The 26,934-nt window shown below is 40.3% G+C and overlaps 1 protein-coding gene across 2 annotated transcripts in view; it reads left to right on the forward strand.

Moving 5' to 3' along the window:
- Positions 1-26,934, forward strand: part of LOC101746611 (glutamate decarboxylase) — a 65,960-nt gene that overhangs the window by 12,582 nt on the left and 26,444 nt on the right. For both annotated transcript variants that reach the window (XM_004924977.5, XM_038016648.2), the window contains 2 exons: positions 7,684-7,793; positions 9,121-9,247. In XM_004924977.5, the coding sequence (XP_004925034.4) occupies positions 7,684-7,793; positions 9,121-9,247 (237 nt within the window). The remainder of the gene's footprint in view (positions 1-7,683; positions 7,794-9,120; positions 9,248-26,934) is intronic.

The raw sequence follows: 26,934 nt of genomic DNA on the forward strand, positions 1-26,934 counted from the left end.
ACGTCTGCCAGTGTCAATAATAAAGGGATCATCACGCATCTCTTAACATCAATTCCAATCGGCTTACGTCGTCCAAAACATCAACTGCACACGAAATTCCCCCATTTTGTTATTCTTTTTGCTTTCGTTAACGCCCTTACTGCTATGGACACAGAGTTGAAAGTGTTTCTTTTATTTACATAAAGTGTATTGTTGGAACGAAAACATCTGGTCTGCGATGTAATGCTTGACAAATAAATTCTTTCCCGGGAAATTTTTCGATACAACGAATCATTTGATAATGGTCTTCATTTTAACAGAGCTAAGGGTCTTTGTCATATGCGACTTATTTTATGCTTAGGCTATTTTCGTATTGCGGAAAATACGAGCAAGACGTTATCCGAAAATGTATCTTAAGACTTTAAAATTAGTGATTATTGTGCAGTGAACATGTTGTGGTTTGAATAATCGAAATGCTTTTCTTTAATATACAAACTACTTTAGTTGAAGCGTTCGAAATTCCAGAGAGCGCTTTTACCAAAAATGGCCAACTGCTTGGTTTAATTGTTAGCACTACTGTTGTTTATGGTAGCCCATGGGGCTGCAGACTACGTCCCCATAGATTCTATAGTATAGAATATAATTAAAAAAATACACGTACATTTGCTTGAGCTGCTTTACCATGTTTTGAAGTCGTAGTGGCCTGAAGGATAAGACGCTCGGCTTACACGTATCGAGCGATGCCAATAGACTGGTGTTCGATTCGCGCAGAAAGGTACCAAAATTTATAAATTTACCTAATTACTGGTGGTTTTTTATTGCTTACGTGGGTGGACGAGCTCACAGCCCACCTGGTGTTAAGTGGCTACCGGAGCCCATAGACATCTACAAAGTAAATACCGCCACCCACTTTGAGATATAAGTTCTAAGGTCTCAGTGTAGTTACAACGGCTGCCCCGCCCTTCAAACCGAAACGCATTACTGCTTCTCGGCAGAAATAAGCAGTATGCATGATGTAAGCCCGCACGTGTAGGTACCGCAGTCCTGCCTATTTCGGACCCCGAAACAGTAATGATTTCCGGTTTGAAGGGCGGACCAGATATACCATACGGTTCACATATCGACTTCACGTTTCCCACCTCACTTAACACAGCTAAGACGGGAGCCCGTTGGACCCACCTAATAAAAAACTAAATAGATATAAGATTATCTATTATATTTCTTCTTAAAGCAAAACACTATGTGATTCATCTAAAACAGAGTTTGATTTATTAAATACAGATATCTTTTACTTAACAAATATCAACTAATGAAGTAACTACTAAACTAAAACAGAGAATCGACAATTAAATATTCATGCTTTACTATTCGTCCATTTCACTTTTATAATAAAGCTAATTCACAAAGAGTTTTAATGAATTTTAATTTTATATTTTTATTCCGATCGAGAAAAAACACGTTTTTTTCTTTGTCCCACTCGTGGCTCCCTCTTATGGTTGAATGCTGATCTGATATATACCCATATATGTATTAATGTTTCTGTCAACGTCAACACAAAACTTACATAGATATATCTTTGAGAGTGTCCTTTTTATAAAGACGTAATTTTAATGTCGTATCGCAAATTCATTGTCACTCTACGGACATCTGGCTTCAAGTGTACAGGGAGTGTCCGGACGAGCATCACGCTCTACGTATGTATCTGACAGTTTAGTGATAGTGTCAACTTACTGAGGATTATGTCTGGGAGAGCTAGGGGTGTTTTTTACCCTCTCAATTTGATTCGTAGTTTCACGATTAAGGTTCTTGATGAATGATTATTTCCTCATTAAATTGTGGCCATTAAGCACAATCTTCTTTGTCTACGCCTTATACCACTAAATGGGTTCGGCACAGCGAATTTTTCTATTCCATTCTTCTCTATCAGCCGTCATGTCAATACTTCTCTTTCTCTCATATAGTCATTCACACACTCCATCCATCTCATCTTCGGTCGAGCTCTTCCCCTTTTGTCTTGCACTACCATCATTTCTTCATTATCCTGCCCTTTTCCCAGTCACCTGGGGTAAGCGCGACATGTTTTCTCCTTCCATACTCTTCTATCATATACCATTTCTTCGCTCATTCCCCACTTACCCATATCGTCTTTCAATCCATCCATTTCTTCTTAGGTCTACCTCTTCCTCTATATCCTTCCACATTCACAGTTAACACTCTCTTACCAACCTCATTTTCATTTCGTCTCATCACATGTCCATACCATCCCAAACGCGCACTTCTCAGCTTCTCTGTCACAGGTGCCACTCTCAGACTTTTTTTTATATTTATTGCCCTTGTAGGCAGACGAGCATACGGCCCACCTGATGGTGAGTGGTTACCGTCGCTCATGGACTTCAGCAATGCCAGGGGCAGAGCCAAGTCGCTGCCTACCGCTTAATACTCTCCACAAGCCTCGTTTGAAGAAGGACATGTCATAGCGCTCGAGAAACAAAAAGACTTCCTCTAACATTCAACAGATCTTACACTAACATTTTCATTCATCTCCTAGTCATTATCATCTTCTCTCTACGCATCACATGTCCATACCACGCTAGCATTAAGCACAATAAAACACTGTTGTCCACTGCTGGAGATAAGTCTCTCGCAATTTTTGTCACTGAATTTGCGGATGGTCCCTTGACAATGGTCGCCCGCCCTGGTAGGGGGTGCCCCATATTAAGTTTTCCAGTGCGCGGCCTCCGCTCAAGACTGCATCTGCTTCAGCGGTCGTAGGTTCTATAGATATGCCAAAAGAAGTGTTAGAGATTTTTTTATTGCGGTACCACCAGGCCACTGGATTTCGAGCGATAGGAGCCTTTAGACATCACAGCGTGAACGCAGCCCTCGCCTTGAGACTTGAGGTCAAAGTCTCAATTCTATTGGGTGACGGATGAACTCTTGAAGCCGGAACCCATGACTTCTTTGCAGTTGTATAGCGGTACCTACCCGCGCGAATTTACCCAGTAGGCCTAACGGTAAATGCCGGATGCTGCTCGTACTACCGTGGCATAATGCGGGAAGATTATTTTTAGCCGACTTCAAAAAAGGAGGAGGTTCTCTATTCTACTGCAGGGTTTTTTTTATGTTTGTTACCTCATAACTTTTGACTGGGTCAATCGATTTCGATGATCATTGTTTTTAGTGTATATTGATTTGTTTTGGAATTTCTTTTTCTTTTTCTATTTGAAGTCGGTTTTTGTTAAGCATGTCTATTTACAATAATTTTTTATTGCTTAGATGGTCGGACAAGCTCACAGTCCCCCTGGTGTTAAGTGGTTACTGGAGCCCATAGACATCTACAACGTAAATGCGCCACCCACCTTGAGATATAAGTTCTAAGGTCTCAGTATAGTTACAACAGCTGTCCCACCTTTCAAACCGAAACGCATTACTGTTTCCCGGCAGAAATAGGCAAGGTGGTGGTACCTACCCGCGCGGACTCAGAGGTCCTACCACCAGTAAAGAGATCGATGGGTGAAGTTCTAGACCACGTGTCAGGTCTCTGGGTTGGCAATGACTTGGTCACTATCAAAGGATTAGTGATAACCTTTCTCCTGCTTCTACATTTCCCCCCTATCCAAGTCGTGTAGTCGAGTGTCGGCATCTAAAGAGCATTTCATGTAGGTGGCAATTCCCACGGTAAGCTCAGTGGTACAACTGTCTTAAATTCAATCTTGAGATAGCAGGTTCGACGCTAGTGGTAGGACCTCTTGTGAGTCCGCACGGGTAGGCACCACCGCCCCGCCTATTTCACGCCGTGAAGCAGTCATGCGTTTCGGCTTGAAGGGTGGGGCAGCCGTTGTATACCTTAAAACCTTAGAACTTATATCTCAAGGTGTGTGGCGCATTTACGTTGTAGATGTCTATGGGTTCCAGTAAGCACTTAACACCAGGTGGGCTGTAAGCTCGTCCACATATCTAGGCAATAAAAAAAAAAAAAAAAAAAAAATCGCATCGAGTAACAAAGCTATTTTCATATACATATCTTTATTTTTTTTGTACGTTTATGTCTTGATTGCCACTGTGTCAATTTACTGGCATCATTACTGACATTGACATCATTTTGAAAAAAAAAAAATCCTGGCATTGCGGGCATTTTTAGATTTCCTTTTTAATAATGATAGATGACTGATGTCTCTCGCGCCAAAAGTCAAAGACAAATAATCAATCTTCTAAACGAGAACCAAACAATGGATGAATACCTCTTTCATAACAATGGAGTAATCTACAATCGTATATAGAGACACACGTTAATCCGGTGTGGCTCTTATGAACATAGCAGTTAGATTCAAAATCGACTGAATTTTTTAAAGGAGCGGCAAGTGGAAAACTTCCATTCTGAAATAAAAGAAAAATAAACTTCCAAATTTGAACTGATTTTTCCTAACGTGCTATGAATAAAGTTCCGAATCGCTTGATTGTTTAAGAATATTTTGAAATAAGACTACTATATGAGTATAAAATTATTATTTAAAACAAAACACTATTTTGTTTTTATCTCGTTGGAAATAAGGTTCAAAAATGCTTAAATATTTTAAGAATTATACGAAAAATATCCCATTATAAATTCTGAAAAGCTTCCTTCAGATTATCAGTCTAATAAGATTTATATTTTCTTAAATTACATATACATATATGGACAAGTTTGTCGATTTGAATGATCATTTATATCACTGTCGTGTACAGTTCTCTAGAGTATCTGGATCCAAAAGACAGTATATCGAATGTATCATCGGCTGTCTCAAAGTGTCCGTAGTGTAATCACTCAAGGAAACTTAATAATAATCTAAACAACATGATTTAAACAAAATAATTTAACAACAAAGAAATCGACTTATACAAATGAGAAAATCGTCAATGTATGTCGAAGTAGGGATGATCGATATTCATCGATGTTTTACTATCGATATTTTGGTTTCGATAACATCGACACATCGAAACATGATTGAAGTCGTCGTGGCCTAAAGGATAAGACGTCCGGCGCATTCGTGTTGAGCGATGCACCGGTGTTCGAATCTCGCAGGCGGATCCCAATTTTTCTAACGAAATACGTACTCGACAAATGTTCGCGATTGACTTCCACGGCGAAGGAATAACATCGTGTAATAAAAATGAAACTCGCAAAATTATAATTTGCGTAATTACTGGTGGTAGGACCTCTTGTGAGTCTGCGTGGGTGGGTACCACCGCCCTTTTTGTTTTTTTTCCACAGGAGAAAATCGCCGGATCCCCACCCGCGCGGCAGGTGGGGTATGTGGGAGTTGAACCTCACTAAAAACTCCTGCCGCTCACAACCGGCGCCCTACCTCGGACCGGGCCGGAGCCCAGTCGGGGCTATTGAAACGGCGGGACAGGGTTGACGCAGAGCACATTACATCCATCCCACCGTCCCACGGACGCCGGACCGGTGGCCGCCAGCGAAACGACCACCGGTTCCCTCGTTCAGCGGGCCGAGAGCCCGCTTTGATGGCGCCGCGTTACACCTTCCCCCAGAGCGGTCGGGGGAACGCGGTCTGCCATCACCCGGCTTCCTATTGCGGGTGAGCGTGCAAGCACGCCACCCCACGTCTGGGTCTCTCCCCGCACAAAACGGGTGGGACCCCTAGCTCTTAGGGGGCCAGGTCACGGATACGACCCCGGTCCCGACCCCCTGCTCGGCGGCGGCGGGTTTCTGCGTAGTGAGGAGAGCTTTCCCTCACTCGCCCCGCCGCCTCCTTCTGCGAGATGGTGCACTCGCAGAAGTCGAGCATAGCCTTCCATGACTCATCGCTGCCAAGCATCGACGCCACGACGCCAGGCAGCGACAAGTCAGGTCCTATCTTTGCGACCAGGACACGGCGCTGCACCTCCCAAGCGGGGCAGACAGCGAGCGTATGCTCCGCCGTGTCCAGGTCGTGTCCACAATGGTGACACCTCGTCGTCGGCTCAGCCCCTATCCGGCGCAGGTACTTCCCGAAGCATCCGTGCCCGGTCAGCACCTGCACCAGACGAAAGGTGAGACGTCCTTCGCCACGATTCACCCAGTCATCAAAGACCGGGTAAACCGCCTCGACGGTCCGTAGCCCCCACGTGGGGTTGGCCAATCGCCTCGACCACGACTCGAGCACGGACCGCCGAGAATGGGCCTTCCGCGCCCTCAGCTCACTCTCGGGGACACGCGCCACGCCCCGAGCACGGAGCTCGCTGCGCCACCGATAGTCGGCAGCGAGCGACTCCGCCTCCAGCTCCCATGGCGGCGTCCCCGCCAAAACACACGCCGCCTCGAAGGAGACGGTGCGATATCCGCGGATGACCCTGATGGCAACGGTGCGCTGCGGCCGGCGCAGAAACCGAGCCATAGTGGCCCGGTTGCGCGGCTCAGCCCACACAGGTGCACCGTACAGGGCCATCGATCGCACCACCCCCGCGTAGAGGCGGCGCACAACCTGATCCGGTCCCCCAATATTCGGGAGCAGCCGGCTCAAAGAACCGGCCGTCCCCATCAATCGGGGGACCAGCTCCGCAAAGTGAGCACGAAAAGCCCACCGGCTGTCCAACACGAGGCCGAGGTACTTCAACTGCACCCCGACCCCTATCCGGACGCCTCCAACCACGATGTGGGTGTCAACTGGTGGCGCCCTCCGCGGCCCGTGAAACCACAGAGCCTCGGATTTACTGAGCGCCACGTCGAGACCCAGACTCCTTATCCTTCCGACGACGAGGGCCACTCCCGCTGTGGCGAGACGGGCAGACTCCCTAAAATCATCCCCCCGGGCCACGACCAACGTGTCGTCCGCGTAACAAATAACGCGGAGGCCCGGGAGGAGGGCGCCCCTCAGCACCCAGTCGTACCCGATATTCCACAAGAGGGGGCCGAGAACCGACCGGGTACCACCGCCCTGCCTATTTCTGCCGTGAAGCAGTAATGCGTTTCGGTTTGAAGGGTGGGGCAGCCGTTGTAACTATACTTGAGACCTTAGAACTTGTATCTCAAGGTGGGTGGCGCATTTACGTTGTGGATGTCTATGGGCTCCAGTAATCACTTAACACCAGGTGGGCTGTGAGCTCGTCCACCCATATAAGCAATAAAAAAAAAAACAAAAAAAACGATGTACGTAAAAAACGAACTATGAGAATAAAATATTGAATTATCGAAACTTCTACATATCTTTTGGGGCCATCTAACGGGATGTACTTTCTAGTTAGTGAGTCCCTAAGTAATACTACTATTTTAAGCCAGATGACACTGATTAACGTAATCGAAGTAAGCTGTACTACATAAATATGTGTGAAATTAAGAAAGTGTAAATTGTGAAGTGTGATGTCGGAGTCAAAGTCCAATAATTAAATGCTCACTTATAATCCGTAAAACGTAGTTTTAATTAATAAACACGTATAATAAATAAAATAGACAGTTTTGTTTCCTACCAAAAACATAGATGTTTTTCTAATATCGATCATCCCTATTTCGAAGTTAATTCAATGTGTGCATTGGAACTCAAAGACTACTGGTCAGATTTTTTAATGTTATTTAAAAACTAGTCTTTAATTAGATAAATTAATCATCAAAATTGGATCATTTAAAAAAAAACAGAGGTGTAACAACATACGACAAAAACACAGTCAAATCTTCCCTTCTTTCTCTTCTTTTGTGAAGTCAGCTAAAATAACTGTCGATGCTCACAGCCATTCTGCCGTACCGCGAGGATGCCAATATGCAGACCAGGGAGTTCCTCGCCAGGGTGGTGGACGTGCTCCTCGACTTCGTGCAAAAGGTCAACGACAGGAATGAAAAGGTAAGAGATCACGGGGTGAGTGAAGTGGGACAGGAAACTAAGACCTTATGTTTCTTACGGTGTGACGTCATTCACGATCTGTTCTGAACTTCAGGTGTGCCAGCTAGTCCAGACAGTGACCGTTAATCCATAGACACAGCCCACTGAGTGTCTCGCCGGATCTTCTCAGTGGGTCGCGTTTCCGATCCGGTGGTAGATTCATTCGCGAAGCAGCTGCTCTTGAGCTGTTAGGTCCCTTTTGAGGCACTGGGGCAGCTGATAGCAAATCCCACCCCTCCTGGCTAAGCCTTTGCTCGCCCACCTGTCCTGGTGAAACTGGAAAGACCTCTGGGCCACCAGTATACATGCAATTGTTAATAAAATAATAATTTCACTATTGGTGGTAGGACCTCTACTGAGTCCTACACTTTACACAACTAAAAATGGCAAAAAATGTGTTTTAACTAAATAAAAAAAATACTGTGTCGTTTAAGCCATGGTACAATTTAATGGTTTTTGTTTGACGCGCAATGTAAATCAATTAAAGATCGGCTGACGACCGGCATGAAAGGTGAGAGACCTAACTCGGATGATGTCTTACATTGCGGGCTATTCAAACCTATACTAATATTATAAAGATGAAGAGTTTGTTTGTTTGAACGCGCTAATATCAGGAACTACTGGTCCGATTTCACTGTCAGATAGCTCTTTTATTGAGGAAGGCTATAGGCTATATATGACATCACGCTAAGGCCAATGCAAGCGAAGCATCAATAAAGAAATCGGTGAATATACATAGATAAAAATTTATGGTCGAATTGATAACTTCCTCTTTTGAAATCTGTTAAAAAGCGTGATTTTGCTACCTTAAATAGGTCTTTTACATTCTATTATATAAAAATATTTTCACTTTCTACGTAAATGAAGAGGCGGGTAAAATTTAGCGTTACGCCAAAGTAACTATTCCACACGGACGAAGTCGCGGGCAAAAGCTAGTATGAGATATTTCTTTAACAATTAGTATAATTGAGTTTTGTTTCTTTGGTCCTGTTAACTGTGCGACGTATTAGCCGTAAACCGATTTTTTTAATTGCTTAGATGGGTGGACGAGCTCACAGCCCACCTGGTGTTAAGTGGTTACTGGAGCCCATAGACATCTACAACGTAAACGCGGCCACCCACCTTGAGATATAAGTTCTAAAATCTCAGTATAGTTACAACAGCTGCCCCACCCTTCAAACCGAAACGTATTACTGCTTCACGGCAGAAATAGACAGGGCGGTGGTACCTACCCGCGCGGACTGATAAAAGGTCCTACCATCAGTATAAATTGACCCATTTTCGCCAGATCTTGGAGTTCAAGATGCCCGAAGAGATGCAGAAGCTCCTAGACTTGGAGCTGCACGATGAGCCTCTCCCTCTGAAGCAACTCCTCGAAGACTGCAAGGCTACGCTCAAGTACCAAGTCAAAACCGGTAAGTGCTCTAAATTAGGTTCTTGAACTATGAAGGTATAAGAAGCGGTCGTGGCCTCGCATTTAAGAAGACTGTGTCTCCCCTCTTGGCTGAGCCTTTGCTCGCCCACGTGTCCTGGTGAAACTGGAAAGGCCACCGGGCCACCAGTAATCCTTCAATCATAAAAAAAAAACTGTGTCTGTGTCTATACTAATATTATAAAGCTGAAGAGTTTGTTTGTTTGAACGCGCTAATCTCAGGAACTACTGGTCCGATTTGAAAAATTCTTTCAGTGTTAAATAGCCCATTTATCGAGGAAGGCTGTAGGCTATATAACATCACGCTAAGACCAATACAAGCGGAGTATCAATAAAGAATGTTTCAAAATCGGGATTTTTTCCCTTTTGAGAGCTTCCGCTGCGTGCGCTGCAGAAACGGTTAAAGTTTCGCTAAAATAATGTATGACAGAATTGTTCCCCTTTAAAAAATCTAAAAAAAAGTCCGGGACAGCATATGTCTATATGTTAAGGTTGGCTCACTATAACGTTTTTTATGCTAACCAAATTTGTTCTAAAATAAAGCATTATTTGTGAACTATTCCACGCAGACGAAGTCGCGGGCAAAAGCTAGTAGTGAAATAAATCACACAAAAAAAATTACTGAACCTTAAGTTTTACAGTCCACGGTTACCATTTACAGTCAAACGGCCCGTAAACTCGTTTCCCCAAGCGTCCAACAGACAAAGATCATTTGATGCAGCCCAGTGTAAATATCTCGCAATCATTACACGCGATTACATGGAATAATTGAATTGTTTGTTTCGGTGTTTACCCCCGGCAGGAAACTAACGGATAAGGGTTCGAATTCTGCATCAGTGACAGCGATTTTTTATTTTTAAACACTTCACTATCCACAAGAATAATAAGTTTATAAAAATAAAATAAAAACTAGACAAAAAAGTTCTATTCAAATCTGGAATGAGCATATTAAGACATCATGTTATACTGGTGTGACAAACAATCTTTAGATTTGCAAAGCTTAAATTTTTTATTGCTTTTCTAGGCAGACGAGCATACAGCTCACCTGATGGTGAGTGGTTACTATCGACCATGGACGTCACCAGTGCTAGGGGCAGAGCCGAACTGCTGCCTACCGTACATACATTCAATTCAAATATACAAAATAACTCTGAAGAAGAGACTAAAACAGGATAGAGATAACAAAAATATACATGAAGAAGGGTGGGGCAGCCGTTGTAACTATACTGAGACCTTAGAACTTATATCTCAAGATGGGTGACGCATTTACGTTGTAGATGTCTATGGGCTCCAGTAACCACTTAACACCAGGTGGGCTGTGTCGTTGTTTAGTAAAAAGGATCACGAAATTTTAAAGCTTTTTCCTTTTTCACAATAACTTCATGTTTGAACATGAACTACTGTTGGTAGATTCAGTGGGGCCACTGCTCTTGCTATGATAAACGTTAGTAAGTTCTCCCAAGCTGAGCCTAGCAAGCTCATCAGTCGCAGTGAAGTCAGAATAGTATCCCAAGGTTACTGGTAGATAGGTAGGCAAGAAAATACTACACTTTATCGCGCATAAAAAAAAACAACAAAATCAGACATCTCACATCAAAAAAGCACTTAACATCAGAACGGCTCACGAACATCTGACGTTTTCCGCGCACAATACAGACGAAGGGGCCGACAAACGATAAGTGCGCTCCGTCGAGCGTGTGATGTCAAAGAAATGCGCCGTAAAATTGACGCGATCCCCCCCCACACGGGCGCGCCGCGGACTGCGCACCAGCCGCGACCTCTCTTGTAACTCTCTTATCCTCAATTCTGACATTCGTGTGCTTATTGCGAGTTTTTTAACGTTTTCTATAGCGTTTTTTTTTTTTCCTACCTAAGCTGATAGCCTTGAGAGGCTATATTAGCGGAACCTTAACTAGTAGGTGAGCTCACGGGGCTCAAACCTGACGACGTTGCTAACACGAACCCTAGCAAGAGCCGTGCTTCGCAGAATCTACCACCGGATCGGAAACGCGACCCACTGAGAAGATCCGGCGAGAAACTCAGTGGGCTGTGTCTGAGGGTTAATTTACTCGTCGAGCCCATCGTCACGAGCGACGGGTTCGACGAGAACGATGACCGTTGCTTGAGGTACTTAAAAGCACCGTTAGTGGATCGGGAGGATCCGAAATGACGTGTTTGGGGCGACGTCGACTGCTTTCCATTCTTTCCGCAGGATCGGGAATGTAGTTACCGGCGGCCACGATGAGAGGGTTCTCGTGTCGTGCCGCTTTATCGAAGTGGCGCATCGACGCCGACTGCAGATACTTACTGACTCGATAGCGTAAAAGTTAGCTCATATTTGTATGGAATGGGATCGTTTGCCTACGTTTGCCGCTAGGTGTGCTGTTGCATACAAAATTGTGTTAACTTTTTCGCTATCGAGAACGTAAAAAAGCTCTCACTAAGCACACACATTCGCTTAAACATAAATGTCACTATAGCCTACTTCAACTATTAACTCAAAGTGTTTTCATTTAAGTGGGACAATGTTACATGCTCTTTCAAATCGGCATAACTTTACCCCCGGTTTGTAATCCAGTTACAACCTGGAGTAGGATAGGTGAGTGACTCACCGCCTGCCCATTACAAAAGTAGTCTTTTCGCATTAAAAAATTTCCAAAAATATTCTAAATTGAATTAATATGCGGAATCATTTGGTATCATCAGTATTATTCTCATAAATACTGTCAAAAGGGCGTAGTTTAGTTTTTTTTTTTTCTTAGTTTACCAATATTTTTACCTACTACTATTAACAAAATTAATACATAATTTTATCTTACTTTAAAAGACAGATAATGTAACTGCTAAAAATAAAAAAATAAAATTATTGCAAAGATAATTAATATTAAAAATATCACATGTTAAACCTTTAAAACACTCTCCTGTAAAATTAGTAAGTTTTGAGATTATACAGTTTTAATGCGAGAAGACGACTTGTGAAAGATAATGTATTATTATGTATGTAATACAATGAAAATCCATTTAATGGTAACTTAAAACTGATTAAGTGACGCCTAATTCTATTTGGGTTGCCCGTATTGTATTTTTAAAAGGCTACATAATGGGATAAGCATCATTTATGTCACGTCATGCGTATCTTATACCTTTAAACGAGCAATTCTTGTATATTAATATATATTTATATAATCTGAATCTCGGAAACGGCTCCAACGATTTTCATAAACTTTAGTATACAGGGGATTTCGGGGGCGATAAATCGATCTAGCTACGATTTATTTTCAGAAAATGTTGTTTTATTCGTGTTTTCAAGAATCAACTCTTCCCGACATCTATTGGCGAATAATAATACTATTTTTCTTAATTGAGGGCAACTAACCGCTTTAAAGACACAACAAGATGGCGTTATCAAAAAAAAACGAGCTAAGCTCGGTCATCATCTAGTATTTATAAAAGTCGGTTAGTGCTCCCGTGAAGTTTGGTAGCGATCGGACTATAGTCTTAGTAGATTTGCGAAACAACTACCCTTGAGGTGTTAGCAAATCCCACCCCTCCTGGCTGAGTCCGTGCTCGCCCACCTGTCCTAGTGGAAATGAAAAGGCCTCCGAGCCATCAGTAATCCTTCCTTCACAAAAAAAACTAAATTCCTATCAAGATCGGCCAATAGACCAGGTCTTAATAGTTACGTAATATATTACAAACCTAGTAATTTATAAATAAGGGTAAAAAGTACCCTTTCTTCTTAATTCTTAACGATCAAATTAACTAGTACGGCCTTAACGCTGGCTTAAGGTCATGTGGGTTGTGAGCCGGTTGAGAATGCGACTTATGGATGCTGCTTATTCAATATTTCCGATTAATAATATTCGACAATGATGTCACACTATCGAGTGCTCGGTGCTTTCGTCTTAGTTGGCTTACAAAAGGCCCCTCTGACTATAAAACAAGCCGGGTATGGTGTCGGAATCCCTTTTGATTTACAAGAACCTGTCTGACCGTAATATGGCGCAAATCATTGGATTAAGGCGCCCTCGTTAGGGTGACCACGACTTCAGAATAATCGGATACGGGGAGGACTATATTATATATTACTAGCTGTTGCCCGCGACTCCGTCCGCGTGGAATAATTACTTTGGCATAACGCTAAATTTTACGCCCCACTTCATTTACGGAGAAAGTGAAAATATTTTTGAATTATAGAATGTTATGGATCTATTTAAACCCCTATTTTGAAACATTCTTTATTGGTGCTCCACTTGTTTGGTCTTACCTTGATGTTATATAGCCTTTCTCAATGAATGGGCTATCTAACACTGAAAGTGAAAGAAATAATTTTTCATTTTTTTTTTATTGCTTACATGGGTGGACGATCTCACAGCCCACATAGTTGTTAAGTGGTTACTGGAGCCCATAGACATCTACAACGTAAATGTGCCACCCACCTTGAGATATAAGTTCTAAAGTCTCAGTATAGTTACAACGGCTGCCCCACCCTTCGAACCGAAACGCATTACTGCTTCACGGCAGAAATAGGCAGGGTAGTGGTACCTACCCGTGCGGACTCACAAGAGATCGTACCACCAGTAAACATATATATACTACCAGTATACCCCTCTACAGCAATTTGAACTGTAACCTTTTAAAATGTCCACGAAAACTCTGAAATCAAGGAGTCGGTACTCTTCCAGAAGCCCGTGCTATTCAATGCGGCATTAACATACTTTGATAGATCATCCCCCTCCTATCAGAAGGTTATGGATTGATTATATAGACTCCATTGAAAACAGGGGATTTGTGGAGAAAATTGTTTTTATATGGCATGTCAGCGAGCCTAATCTGACCGCGTAGTCCTCGTTCGAGTCTCTTTCGATAGGCAAATCAGCCTATATGGACATCGAAACGTTAATGCCGCCAACTTTGAGGCTTGAGGTTAAAGTCTCAATTGGATTGTAAGGGGCTCCGTACCCCATAAAACAGGACGTATCCCTACGCGGCAGGAGGAAATGATACACATGCCCCTCAATACCAAAACAATATAAATAAAAATGCAGCCTAAAGACTCCCGCATTTTTTTTATTGCCCATGTAGGTAGACGAGCATACGGCCCTCCTGATGGTGAGTGCTTACCGTCGCCCATGGACTTCAGCAATGCCAGGGGCAGAGCCAAGCCGCTGCCTACCGTCACTGTATTGTCTTTATATAAACCAATTTATTATTACTAAAAACGCGTCAAAACAAATTTGGCTTTAGTAGTTGCAAACACATATAATTTGTACCAGTTCTTTTAATTTTTTATTTCTATTAACTCAGTATCAATCACAGTTTCTTTTTTTAAAAGAGCTTCTGGTGGTATTACACAAAATTGATAAATATTGTAGAGGTTCCTATTCTACTTAGGAGGTCGGGTTACACCTGTAAATTACTTGATATGTGTTGGATTTTAAAACTAGTAAACACGTCCCAAGTACCATTTTTCCATTTGTATTTCTCTAGTACTATTTCTCTGCGGTATTGAGACCTCTATATAATCGCCCTGTGACCGTCTTCATCGAATTCTTCAATTACAACGAAGAGATCAAACAGCGAAGTAACCCATAGACATAGCCCAATGAGTTTCTCGCCGAATCTCCTCAGTGAGTTGGGATTCCTATCCGGTGGTAGATTCTGCAAAATACTGCAAATGCTAGGGCCAGTTTTAGGAAAATCTGTCAGGTTGAGCCCGTGAGGTCACCTGTCAGACCGCGAGTATTTGGAGTAGCCCATTAGGCTGCCAACGATTAGGTAGGAATAGAAAATACCCAGCTTGATATGAAGACACAGAGGTTTATCTTTGGCAAAATATGTGACATTGGATTCCTTCATATGATCATACTAGCTGTACCCGTCCACTTCGCTGGCCATTTAAAATTAACATTATTATTGAAGTGAAACTTCTTTATCGGCGTTGGAAAAAAATTTACCGTCACATTTTTCGGTTACGCGTCACATTTTTCCGTTACGCGCCATCTTTTTTGTATTCATGTCTATGATAATAAAATCCTTTTGTTTAAACTTTATCTAATTTAACTTTTTTGTATTCATGTCTATGATAATAAAATCCTTTTGTTTAAACTTTATCTAATTTAACTTTATTTAACCAATTTCTAGAAAGTTGCATGTAGATCATTTTTCGAAAAATAAGGCCATAAAGAAGTTTCACTTCTTACGTGTGTACACTAGTACACGCACACATTTTTTTTCTCACAAAGATTCTCATCATTAACGCCCCCGCAGGTGGTGTAGGGAGTCCAACACTCATATAAATATTAGCCTATCCATTAAGTACATGTATTGTCTACATGGGGATACCAAGTTTCAAGTCAATCGAATGCACGGTTCAGTAGTTATAACGGAACATCCGTAAAAACCACTGTAGATTTATATATTAGTATAGATTATGGCTCGTTTTTTCTGGGATACTATTCTTCTAAGTATCGACTGTTCCGACAAACAAATATCTTTCACGCTAAATAAACAGACATAATTACCAAACAAACACCCGCACTATCGAAGTTAGTGGCCGATGTTCCTCACGTCTCATATAAAATTGAATTTAGGTCCCAATCAAATGTTGAATGGGTGAATCAAGGGCGCTTGAGGCTTGGGACGGCAACGTTGATTTAGTATGACGCAATCTAATAATATAAATTGTGCAATTGTGGCAAGCTTTATATGTTGGCGGTCTGTAACAAAGTGTCGAAATTCTGGACAAAATTTTCGCCACAGCACCGTCAACTTAGACAAATCTGGTTAAATCTCAGGGGGAAATTGGTAAGTTTTAAATTACATTTTATTGACTATTCTCCTTGCGTCGAAAATCCTCAATGCTGAGGGTCGTGCTTTTGGAAGAGATTCTGGAGAGTTCTTCGAGGCTGCTGAAGCATTTGGGTCCGGCTTATTAACCGCCGCCAGACATTCGGCGTTGACTGTTTTACGGTGGAAAGGTCTCTCTATTGTCTATAGGATCGCCTTAACATACTTCATTAACATGTTCCCTGCGGTATGAGGTCAGATTGACCCACATTGATTCCATATTGAACTTTCATGTGATGGATGGAGCTCATTCGGTTTCAGCGAGTCCTAGAAATAAATTGAAACTACTTTATAGCTTAATAAATCCGAGATTAAACAGTAAAATCACTTGTAATTGTAGGTAGGACCTCTTGTGAGCTCGCACCGGTAGGTACCACCACCCTGCCTATTTCTGCCGTGAAGCAGTGATGCGTTTCGGTTTGAAAGATGGGGTAGCCGTTGTAACTATACTTGAGACCTTAGAACTTATATCTCAAGGTGGGTGTGGCATTTACGTTGTATATGTCAATGGGCTCCAGTAACCACTCAACACCAGGTGGTCTGTAAGCTCGCCCACTCATCTAAGCAATAAAAAAATGCATAGATTAGAAGACACGTTGCAAACAATTGCGAATTAAAAAACGACTTCATACCTTTAAACCTATTCAGCTTTCTATTACGCTCTACCCTCAAATATCTATAATCCCTTTATTAAGGGTGCACCTGATTCGTCCGTCATTAATCGCAGCCCATCTGTGTGCCGTGAGGGATTGCTCCACAATCCCTTCTGACGTATTGCAGGGTACTACTGCACTGACTTGCGCTAATAGCAGGGTGAGTTTGAATAGAGCTCGACTTGCACAGGGGCGAAATTACGACTGTATGGGTACACTTGATGCATTCGTTGTTTGAAAAAGTTATTTTTAATTATTATCTACCCACCTGTGATTCACGGAATGGACGAAAATTGCGCGGACGGAGGAGTATGAAATTTTCCACACTTATAGAGAATATAGAGAAGAAGTGCACAATGTTAATATATTTTTTTAAATAATGCATAAAAGATACATTAAATCAATAAAGAAAACATTACACACACTACATACCATGTATTTGACGCACACACGCATGCATATTATTTATTGTCAAGCTTTTGTTCTTGACGTCTGTTGTCAAATTGAGAATAGATTAAATATTGTTTGTCTTTGTTAATTTTTTTTTTTTATAGTGTAGGCTTGGCGAAATTTGTGATTATAGAAGTATAAAATACAATCATAACAGTGTGCAAACTTACAATTCCAATTAATTATAGTCGAATTTCGACTACTGCGGGACTTCTAGTAAAATTGAAATCTTCTTGGCAATAATAGGCTGGGTTATAACCACTCGTGGCGATCTGTGAAACTCCCCACCACCCCTGAATGTGGGGCTAAAGTTATGGCTAGGAAACTAAGCGAGCGTAATAATACGATCTTTGGAAGAAAAGAAATCTCTGTCTCCCGGTTTTAGCCAATTGTAACATTTAATAACCAATAGCGGATGTAATACCACGGATCAGTGCGTCACCAGACGACTTCCGGTCACCGGATGACGCTAGGAATCAATGTATAAACTCATCTCTGGTTTCCGTGAAACGATATCTTCATTCCTTTTAATGTTTGGAAAAGAGAAACGGAAATTCGTCTTTATACATAGTCAGGTCATAAATTCTGTCACATGTTTAATGTAAAATAATTGAAATAAGTTTATTCATTATGTAACCATTCATATACCAAAATGAACTTAACAAAACATAGATTCTTATGACACTAAAGTTTATTCAAAATGACCTCCGTGATTTTGAATACAGGCCTTCAATCTGCGCGGCAGTCGTCTATCGCAGCACGAACGAGGTCCATATCAATATCGGCGGCTGCCTTAATCAAGGATGTCTTGAGCGACTCCAAATTGGGATGAGGCTTTGAGCACGCCTTTTCCTCCAAGTGTTGCCATATCTTGTAATCTAACGGATTCAAATCTGGACTGGAGGAGGGCTAGTCTTCGTGCCGGATGAAGTCGATTTCACGCGCCGCCAGCCAGTCTTGTGTGCTCTTCGCTCTATGAGCTGGCGCCGAATCTTGTTGGAATACCCAGTGCCTGTTATTGAACATAGTATGAGAAACAGGTTCCACAAGGTTCGTCAGAACTGTATTTTGATACACAACTGCATTCGTTTTTACACCTTTCTCACAAAAATGTACCTCTGTTAAGCCCCAATAAGAAACTCCCAACCATACCATGAGCGAGGATGGAAAATGACCTCGTTGGACACGCGGAATACGGTTGCTCGCTTCTTCACTACTGTGTGCGTACACCTTATCATTTTGTTTGTTGTAGCTCTCTTCTACTGTACAAATTTTTTCATCCGAAAAAAGAATTTCCCGATATTTTTTTCCCGCGTACCGCTTCAACAAAGCGCGGCATCTCTTCAGTCTCAGGTCCATTAGACAAGCATTCAAACGATGTCCTGTTTTTCTTCGATATGCCCGAAGCCCTAAGTCTTCATTTAACACCCTTTTCACCGTGATTCTGCTTAACCCCATCTGAAGGGCCAACAGTTTCTGCTTACGTTTGGGATTTATTTGAATTCGCGCCTTCACAGCTTTTATCACTGCTGGAGTCCTAACAGACCGAGGGCGACCACTTCTTGACCTGTCATCTACACTAGAGTCTTCATTGTATCGTTTGATGGTACGATAAACGAATCTTTTGGTTATATTCAAATTTTTCAGTATGTTAAAAATTTGAATTGGTGCGTAACCGCAACGATGCAACGCAATAACTGCAACACGGTCTTCTTTAAGCGCCTACTCCATATTTAAAAATGAGTAAAATTCTAAAAGTTATACATTTTTATTTTCATGAACAATTCGAAATTCAAATTCAATAAACTTTTTTTGTGGCCAGCATTCTAAAAGAAAAGTTTTTACTGTGTGACAATACTTATGACCTGACTAGTTATATTACTAGAGGTCCCGCAGTAGTCGAAATCCGACCATAATTAATTGGAATTGTAAGTTTGTACACTATTATGATTGTATTTTATACTTCTATAATCACAAATTTCGCCAAGACTGCACTATAAAAATATTAACAAAGACAAACAATATTTAATCTCAATTTGACAACAGACGTCAAGAACAAAAGTTTGACATTAAATAGCATGCATGCGTGTGTGCGTCAAATACATTTTTTTTTTTTTATTGCCCTTGTAGGCAGACGAGCATACGGCCCACCTGATGGTGAGTGGTTACCGTCGCCCATGGACTTCAGCAATGCCAGGGGCAGAGCCAAGCCGCTGCCTACCGCTTAATACTCTCCACAAGCCTCATGTATGTAGTGTGTTTAATGTTTTCTTTATTGATTTAATGTATCTTTTATGCATTCTTTTTAAAAAATATTAGCATTGTGCACTTCTTCTCTATATTATCTATAAGTGTGGAAAATTTCATACTCCTCCGTCCGCGCAATTTTCGTAAAAAGGGATACAAGTTTTTGCTTCACGTAATAATATATATAGAGATATTATTTGATTTTATATTTTCTGTTTTTACTGACGGATGAATACAGATAAAATAGTTTTCTTGTTTATTATTCTTATCTTTATCACACCGAGTTTTCTTAATATTATTATGGGAATATTTTAGCGTTTATATGATCGACAAGCAAAACAACCCTCCTGTGGTAAGTGATAATAGAAAAGGACCATTCCATCCGCCGGGTGACATTGTCCCACTCTATCGACCACTGTCTTATCAGTCTACACTTGATGTTTCCGCGGAAGTCACTCCCCTATTTCCCTCCGATAAGCTCTCCCCGGAGAGTGCTATCTGTTTGACACCCTCCCGGTTTTTTATCAGGCGCGTGTTTATTTTTTTATGATCAATATTCCTTTGATACGAACACTTGATGCATCTTTGCTGTTTTAGAGCGTACGTATCGTATGCTTAGGAAGCTGCTTTTCCTTGAAGCTAGTATTCCAATGCTTAACTGCTAACTTCTGCTGATAGTCGACCTCATGTCTAAACGAGCTTTGTGGAGAGTACTCAATGGTAAGCAGCGGCTTGGCTGTGCGCGACGGTAACCACCTACCATAAGGCCGTTTGATCATTTGCCAACAAGAGCAATAAAGAAAAGCTACGTGAATTGTACTACTATTCCTACTAAATGCTAAAAAAGTTGGAATTTTTAAAACAACTTTTTAATTCATAAAAAATAGTATTCTTATCCTAAAACGTTAGACGGTTAATCAATTCTTTGTTTGATGTTTTCAAAGGTCTTTTGAGATACAGATTTTCTCGATTCATGGCCAGATATACCGTGATATCGTTATGTAAAATATGTAGATGCAAAATGATTAAGACATACCTCCTGAATGGTGTTAGGACCTCTTGTGTGTCCGCACGGGTAGGTACCACCACCCTGCCTATTTCTGCGTTGAAGCAGTAATGCGTTTCGGTTTGAATGGCGGGGCAGCCGTTGTAACTATACTTGAGACCTTAGAACTTATATCTCAAGGTGGGTGGCGTATTTACATTGTAGATGTCTATGGGCTCCAGTAACCACTTAACACCACGTGGGCTGTAAGCTCGTCCACCCACATAAGCAATAAAAAAAATGAATGCAAGTGTTAATTCATTTTAATTTAAATAAAAACAAGTCAAACACGTATTCAATGATAGTTAATCCCAAGCGGGGGTCCGATGCACCCCTGCAGTCCCCGGGGGCGGTTTATCGCGCGCCGCCCTTGAGGGTTGTGTCAATAGAATTAAATCGATGTTTGGTTAGAGAATACAATTTTGATTAGCATATTTTTTAACTGAGTTCAGAAAATAGAGATTCGGGGTTCGTGTCGTGAAGAGGGAATGAGTTACTCGCTCCGGGCATTTCAATATTGTAATAATTGTTACGTTATAATACTAATTTGGTTTCCGGTTCCGGTTGCTTAATGGTGAACACGTATCGAGTGATTGTCTTATAAAATAATTACAAAACAGTGCAATTAAGTGACATACGAGTACAAACAAGTGTTTATTTCACCTGAACATTCACAAGAAGTTCAAATATATCGAAGTAGTAGCGCGAAATCAGTTTCTTCGTCGTCAAATTTGATCGAAGTGTGCACAACTAAACAAGGAAGATCATCAACAAGTAAATTAGATCAGCCATATTTATTACAATAGTGCCAACCTATACACCGAATCATAGACTAAGAAGAATAGCCGAATGACAGCGAAATATTCAATAGTGTGGCAAGCATCAAAATTATAAATTCTATCATTTGCTGTTACCATTTGCACAAACCCAAATTACCCTAGAAAATGGATAAAAATATGGAAATATTATGGTCAAAATTAGAAGATAAGCTAAATCAACAAACTCTAATAATAACTAATACAGTCACAATAAATGTTACGGAGGTGTTAAATGAAAAATTGGAATCGCTTACTGAAGAAAATAAAAACCTCAAATTAAAAATTTCTGAATTAGAACAAAAGCTACAGTATTTGGATAAAGATAAACGAAAGAATAATTTAGTCTTTTTCGGTGTCGAAGAAAATGGAAAAAGAGAAATAGATCTTATAGAATACATAAAGAAGATTATCGTAGAAGCAGGCACCCCTCTGGACTGTCAAGAAGTAAGTAATATTTATAGAATCGGTGCGTCATCCACTAAAAGCCGCCCGATAATAGTGACCTTTACGACTACATGGAAAAAGAATCTTATACTAAAAAACAAACCTAACCTTCCACAAGGCATCTACGTGAAAGAAGATTATTCAAAAAGTGTCCTTGAAACGAGGAAACAACTACAACCGAAAGTAGAAGAAGAGCGTAAAAAGGGAAACATCGCATATTTGAAGCACGACAAATTGGTAGTAAAGAAACCATACGAGGTCGGCCGAGAAAAAAGGAAAAGAGATCAGTCTGGTTCACCAAATTGGTCATCACAAAAGAAGTCGAACACAAACAAAATTCCAGGAAGAAACCCGCCTAATACCGGTTCAAAAGAAATAATCAAACCTAACATTTTAAATTATATAGCACGAGGAAGGTCATCTTCTTTATCTGAGATCCCAAAAAACCAGGAACTAACATAGGCACCCGGAACCAAACAAAAAGAAAAATAAGCTCCTTATATAAATCAACATTGAAGATAAACCCCCCAAGCCGGCTAGTCACCGTGGGGGAAGATGACTACTACCCTCCAAATAATCTGCCCAACTCAACACAAAAACTATTCAAAGAATCCCGCCATCGGACTAGCACCTTACACATCGTTACATATAATACACTTTCACTACGATCAGAAGAAAAATTGACAGAACTTGTGTTCGCATTAGATAATATAAACTGGTCTATCGTTGGTTTAAGTGAAGTGAGACGTATAAGAGAAAACATGGAAGACTTCGGTGAATTTACTTTTTACCACAACGGTTACACACCGGGCCAATACGGTGTAGGTTTCTTAGTGAAAAAAGAATTAAAAGAATGTATAGATGAATTCATAGGCATATCAGAGCGAATCATTTTATTAAATTTAAAGTTACCACCTTTAGACGAGATGTGGTCCATAGTGCAAATCTACTCCCCGACAGAGCAAGCGACCAGCACAGAAATCGACTCTTTCTATTTGCAGCTAACAGAAACAATAAAAACTTATTCATGCAGCAACCTCATAGTGATGGGAGACTTTAATGCGCGAACAGGATACAGAGTAGAGGGTGAAGATATACAGCTGGGGCCATACAGTACAGGAAAAAGGACACGAAACGGCGAGAAATTGATTCATTTAGCATACGAGAATAATCTGAAAATATTGAACAGCTATTATAAAAATCGACCAAGGAATAGGTGGACGTGGACATCTCCAGACGGTCGTTACAAAAATGAGATAGATTACATTCTCTCGAATCGAAGTACAGCTTTTCAAGATTGTCGAGTTATAAATAATTTAAACTTTAACAGTAACCATAGACCTGTCAGAGCCAAGCTAAAACTAAACACCTCTAAGAAAAGACCTTTTAAAGCAAATCTAACAAACAAAACCACAAGCCTGAATGTCAGTGGACTTAAAGAAAAGCTAATAAACTTCATAGAAAACACAAAAGACCTACACATACAAGACACATACAACAAACTGCAAGAAATTATAAATGAAAAGGCCCCAGGAAAAGCTTCGGATACTAGAAAGAATAAAATATCATGGTTATCAGATAAAACAAAGCAGCTACTAGAAGATCGAGCTAACCTTTTCTCAACATCTAATAAAACAAAAGATATAAGAAAGAAAATAACAGTAATTTGTAAACAAATAAACATCAATATGAGGAAAGAAAGACAAAAATTTAGGTTAGAAAAACTAGAAAAATGTATCCAGAAAACAGGCGGAGTAAGGAAAGCATTAAAAGAACTATCAGGAAAGCGAGACTGGATACCCAACATGAAAGACAGAAACGATAGAAACACGACCAGAAGATCAGAAATAATTACAACAGCAACAAACTTCTTTAAAAAATTATACTCAAGCCAAATCACTACACCAAAAATAGATTTATCTGGACAGGAAGAAGTACCACTAATAATGATGGCAGAGGTACAAAAAGCGATATCAACACAAAAGAAAGATAAAGCTTCTGGTTCTGATGGCATCACTAACGAATTCCTTATGGAAAACAAAGACACCATGGCACCGATATTAGTACACATATTCAATGAAATCCTAAAGAGCGAGCATATTCCGCATCAGTGGAGTACGTCGACAATAATATTACTACACAAGAAAGGGAACAAAAATGACATCAACAACTACAGGCCAATTAGCCTGATGTCTAATATTTATAAAGTTTTTGCTAAAGTGACCCTAGGTCGAATAAGTAAAAAGCTCGATGAAAACCAGCCTAGAGAACAAGCGGGATTCCGGAGTGGGTATTCAACATTAGACCACATACACGTAGTCAAGCAACTTTTCGAGAAAGGTAAGGAATTTAATGTGAGCTTTTACTGCTGTTTCGTGGATTATTGCAAAGCTTTTGATTCGCTTGAACATCAAATGATTTGGCAAGCTCTTAAGATCCAGGGAATTGAAAATAAATATATCAGAATCATAAGCAATGTATACAACAGTAGCACAGCTAAAATAAAAACAGAAAGAGAAGGTGAAGAAATAAAAATTCAAAGAGGAGTTCGCCAAGGAGATCCTTTGTCACCGAAGTTGTTTACTGCGGTTCTGGAGAACGTTTTTCGTCAACTAAACTGGGAAACAAGAGGGCTATCAATAGATGGAGACAACTTAACCCATTTAAGATTTGCAGATGATATATTAATCTTTTCACCAACAAAAAATGAACTTCAAGCAATGCTTGGAGAATTAGTCGAGGAAAGTCGGAAGGTAGGACTGATTATGAACACTCAGAAGACTAAAGCTATGACTAACGATATAAAATACCCCATAACAATTAACAGCAACACTATTGAATATGTTGATGAATACGTTTACTTAGGCCAAATAATATCGCCGTCAGACCTCACTTCAAAAGAAATAGAAAGACGAATAGCCAATGCATGGAAAAGGTACTGGAATCTAAAAGAAGTGATGAAAAACAATGAAACAAGCATGACCATTAAAAGGAAACTCTTCAACACCTGCATCCTCCCTGTCCTTACATACGGATGTCAAACATGGGCCCTAACAAAGGCACATGCTCGAAAATTAGAAGTTTGTCAAAACGCTATAGAGAGGAGCATGACGGGGAAACGACTATCAGACAAAATAAGAACATCAACAATTAAAAAACAAACTCAATTAAAGGATGTCTACATGAGTTACAATAAGGAAACTTAAATGGAAGTGGACGGGGCATACTATAAGAGGACAGGAGAAATGGTGTAAAACTATAATGTACTGGTATCCGAGAGACAGAAAAAGAAACCGAGGTAGACCATTTAGGAGATGGGTGGACGACATTAAGGCAGTTGCGGGAAGCACATGGACCAGAACAGCTGAAAATAGAAGCTTATGGAGGCAGTTGGAGGAGGCCTATGTCTATAATAGACAAACAGACAATAACTAATAATAACATAGGTAAAAAAAAAAAAAAAGCTTCCAAAATTTTTTTTTAACTAATATTAATACCACTACTTACTTAAAACATAGTAAAAAAAAAAAAAATTATAGTATTTGTAAAAAAAAAAAAAATGTAATTGTCTGAATAAAGGCTTTATTATTATTATTATTAATACTAATTTAAAAAAAATCTAATATTAAAAAAAAATACATGCCCGCTGAGTTTCTCGCCAGTTCTTCTCAGGACGGAGGCTAGTTCTTGTGAATTGGCGGTAGTTCTTTTGACGTTCAACAAGTATGTACTTTCATTTATGTTGAATAATTTTTTTTTGATTTGTTTTGATTTAAAATACGATTTTATTACAGATAGCGGACCACTCCGGCTCCGCTCGGGTCTTTAACAAAAATTTCAACGATATTTAATTTTGACGTTGTTTTATTTTTTAAAATAAAAGAACACTTATTGCGTCATAACTATAATAGTTAGACATATGCTGTCGCGACACTTTTTGTAAATAATAATGTGTTCTACAAAGTCGTAGTACATTATTTTATTTTATCATCAATAGCTTTCGCAGGGCACGCGATGTAAAGAATACCTATTTTAGGTAATTTTTTTACACCTTGGGTTACATTATTGGAGTTTTAGTAAGGATCCCTAAATTTTTTTCAAAACAGACTATAGCCTATGTCACTCGGGAATAGTGTAGCTTTCAAGCAGTGAAAGAATTTTTCAAATAGGTTCAGTAGTTTCGGAGCCTATTCAATACAAACAAACAAACAAATCTTTCCTCTTTATAATACTAGCATAGAAGTATAGATGTAAAAACAATCGTTTTGATACGGCTGTTACTATGGTTCAGAATCCTCAGACACAGCCCACTGAGTTTCTCGCCGGATCTTCTCAGTGGGTCGCGTTTCCGATCCGGTGGTAGATTCTGCGAAGCACTGCTCTTGCTAGGGTCAGTGTTAGCAACGTTCTCTAATTGGAGCCTCATGAGCTCACCTATTCGCCCGGTTATCCTGGCGTAACTCCCTAGGAACCAGCTTGGGTAGTAAAAATAGATGTGTGGTGTCGTGGGACACCGGATAGGAAGGAAGTTCCTTATTATAAAAATATTAATTTTAAGTTCTATTACTAACCTTTTGTGAGTCCGCGCGGGTGGGTACCATCACCCTGCCTATTTCTGCCGTGAAGCAGTAATGCGTTTCAATTTGAAGGGTGGGGCAGCCGTTGTAACTATACTTGAGACCTTAGAACTTATATCTCAAGGTGGGTGGCCCATTTACATTGTGGATGTCTATGGGCTCCAGTAACCACTTAACACCAGGTGGGCTGTGAGCTCGTCCACTCATCTAAGCAATAAAAAAATAAAAAAAGGTATAAAGAAAATAATAATTTTTTATTATGATTTTTTTATTGACAAAAATAAAATAAAAACTACTTTACAAAATTATCAAATTTATTTTATTCACAATGATTTATAAAAATATATAATAATAATATACAGAGAAACAGCTATTCATATGAATAATAATAATAACCGTCATCACGTAGACTATACATTAGACACTGTATAGCCATCATACTAAGACTATACATAAATAATAAAAATCTTACGTTACGGACGTTTTTTCCCAGTTACGGTACCCCTCCGCATCGTCCCATAAAAAATAATCGTTCAGATGATTTTCCTAGTCTTCCTGGTGTCAGTAAAGTATATGAAACGTCTGAA

Source organism: Bombyx mori, chromosome 2 (assembly GCF_030269925.1).
Source record: "Bombyx mori chromosome 2, ASM3026992v2".
In the NCBI taxonomy this organism is placed as follows: Eukaryota; Metazoa; Arthropoda; class Insecta; order Lepidoptera; family Bombycidae; genus Bombyx; species Bombyx mori.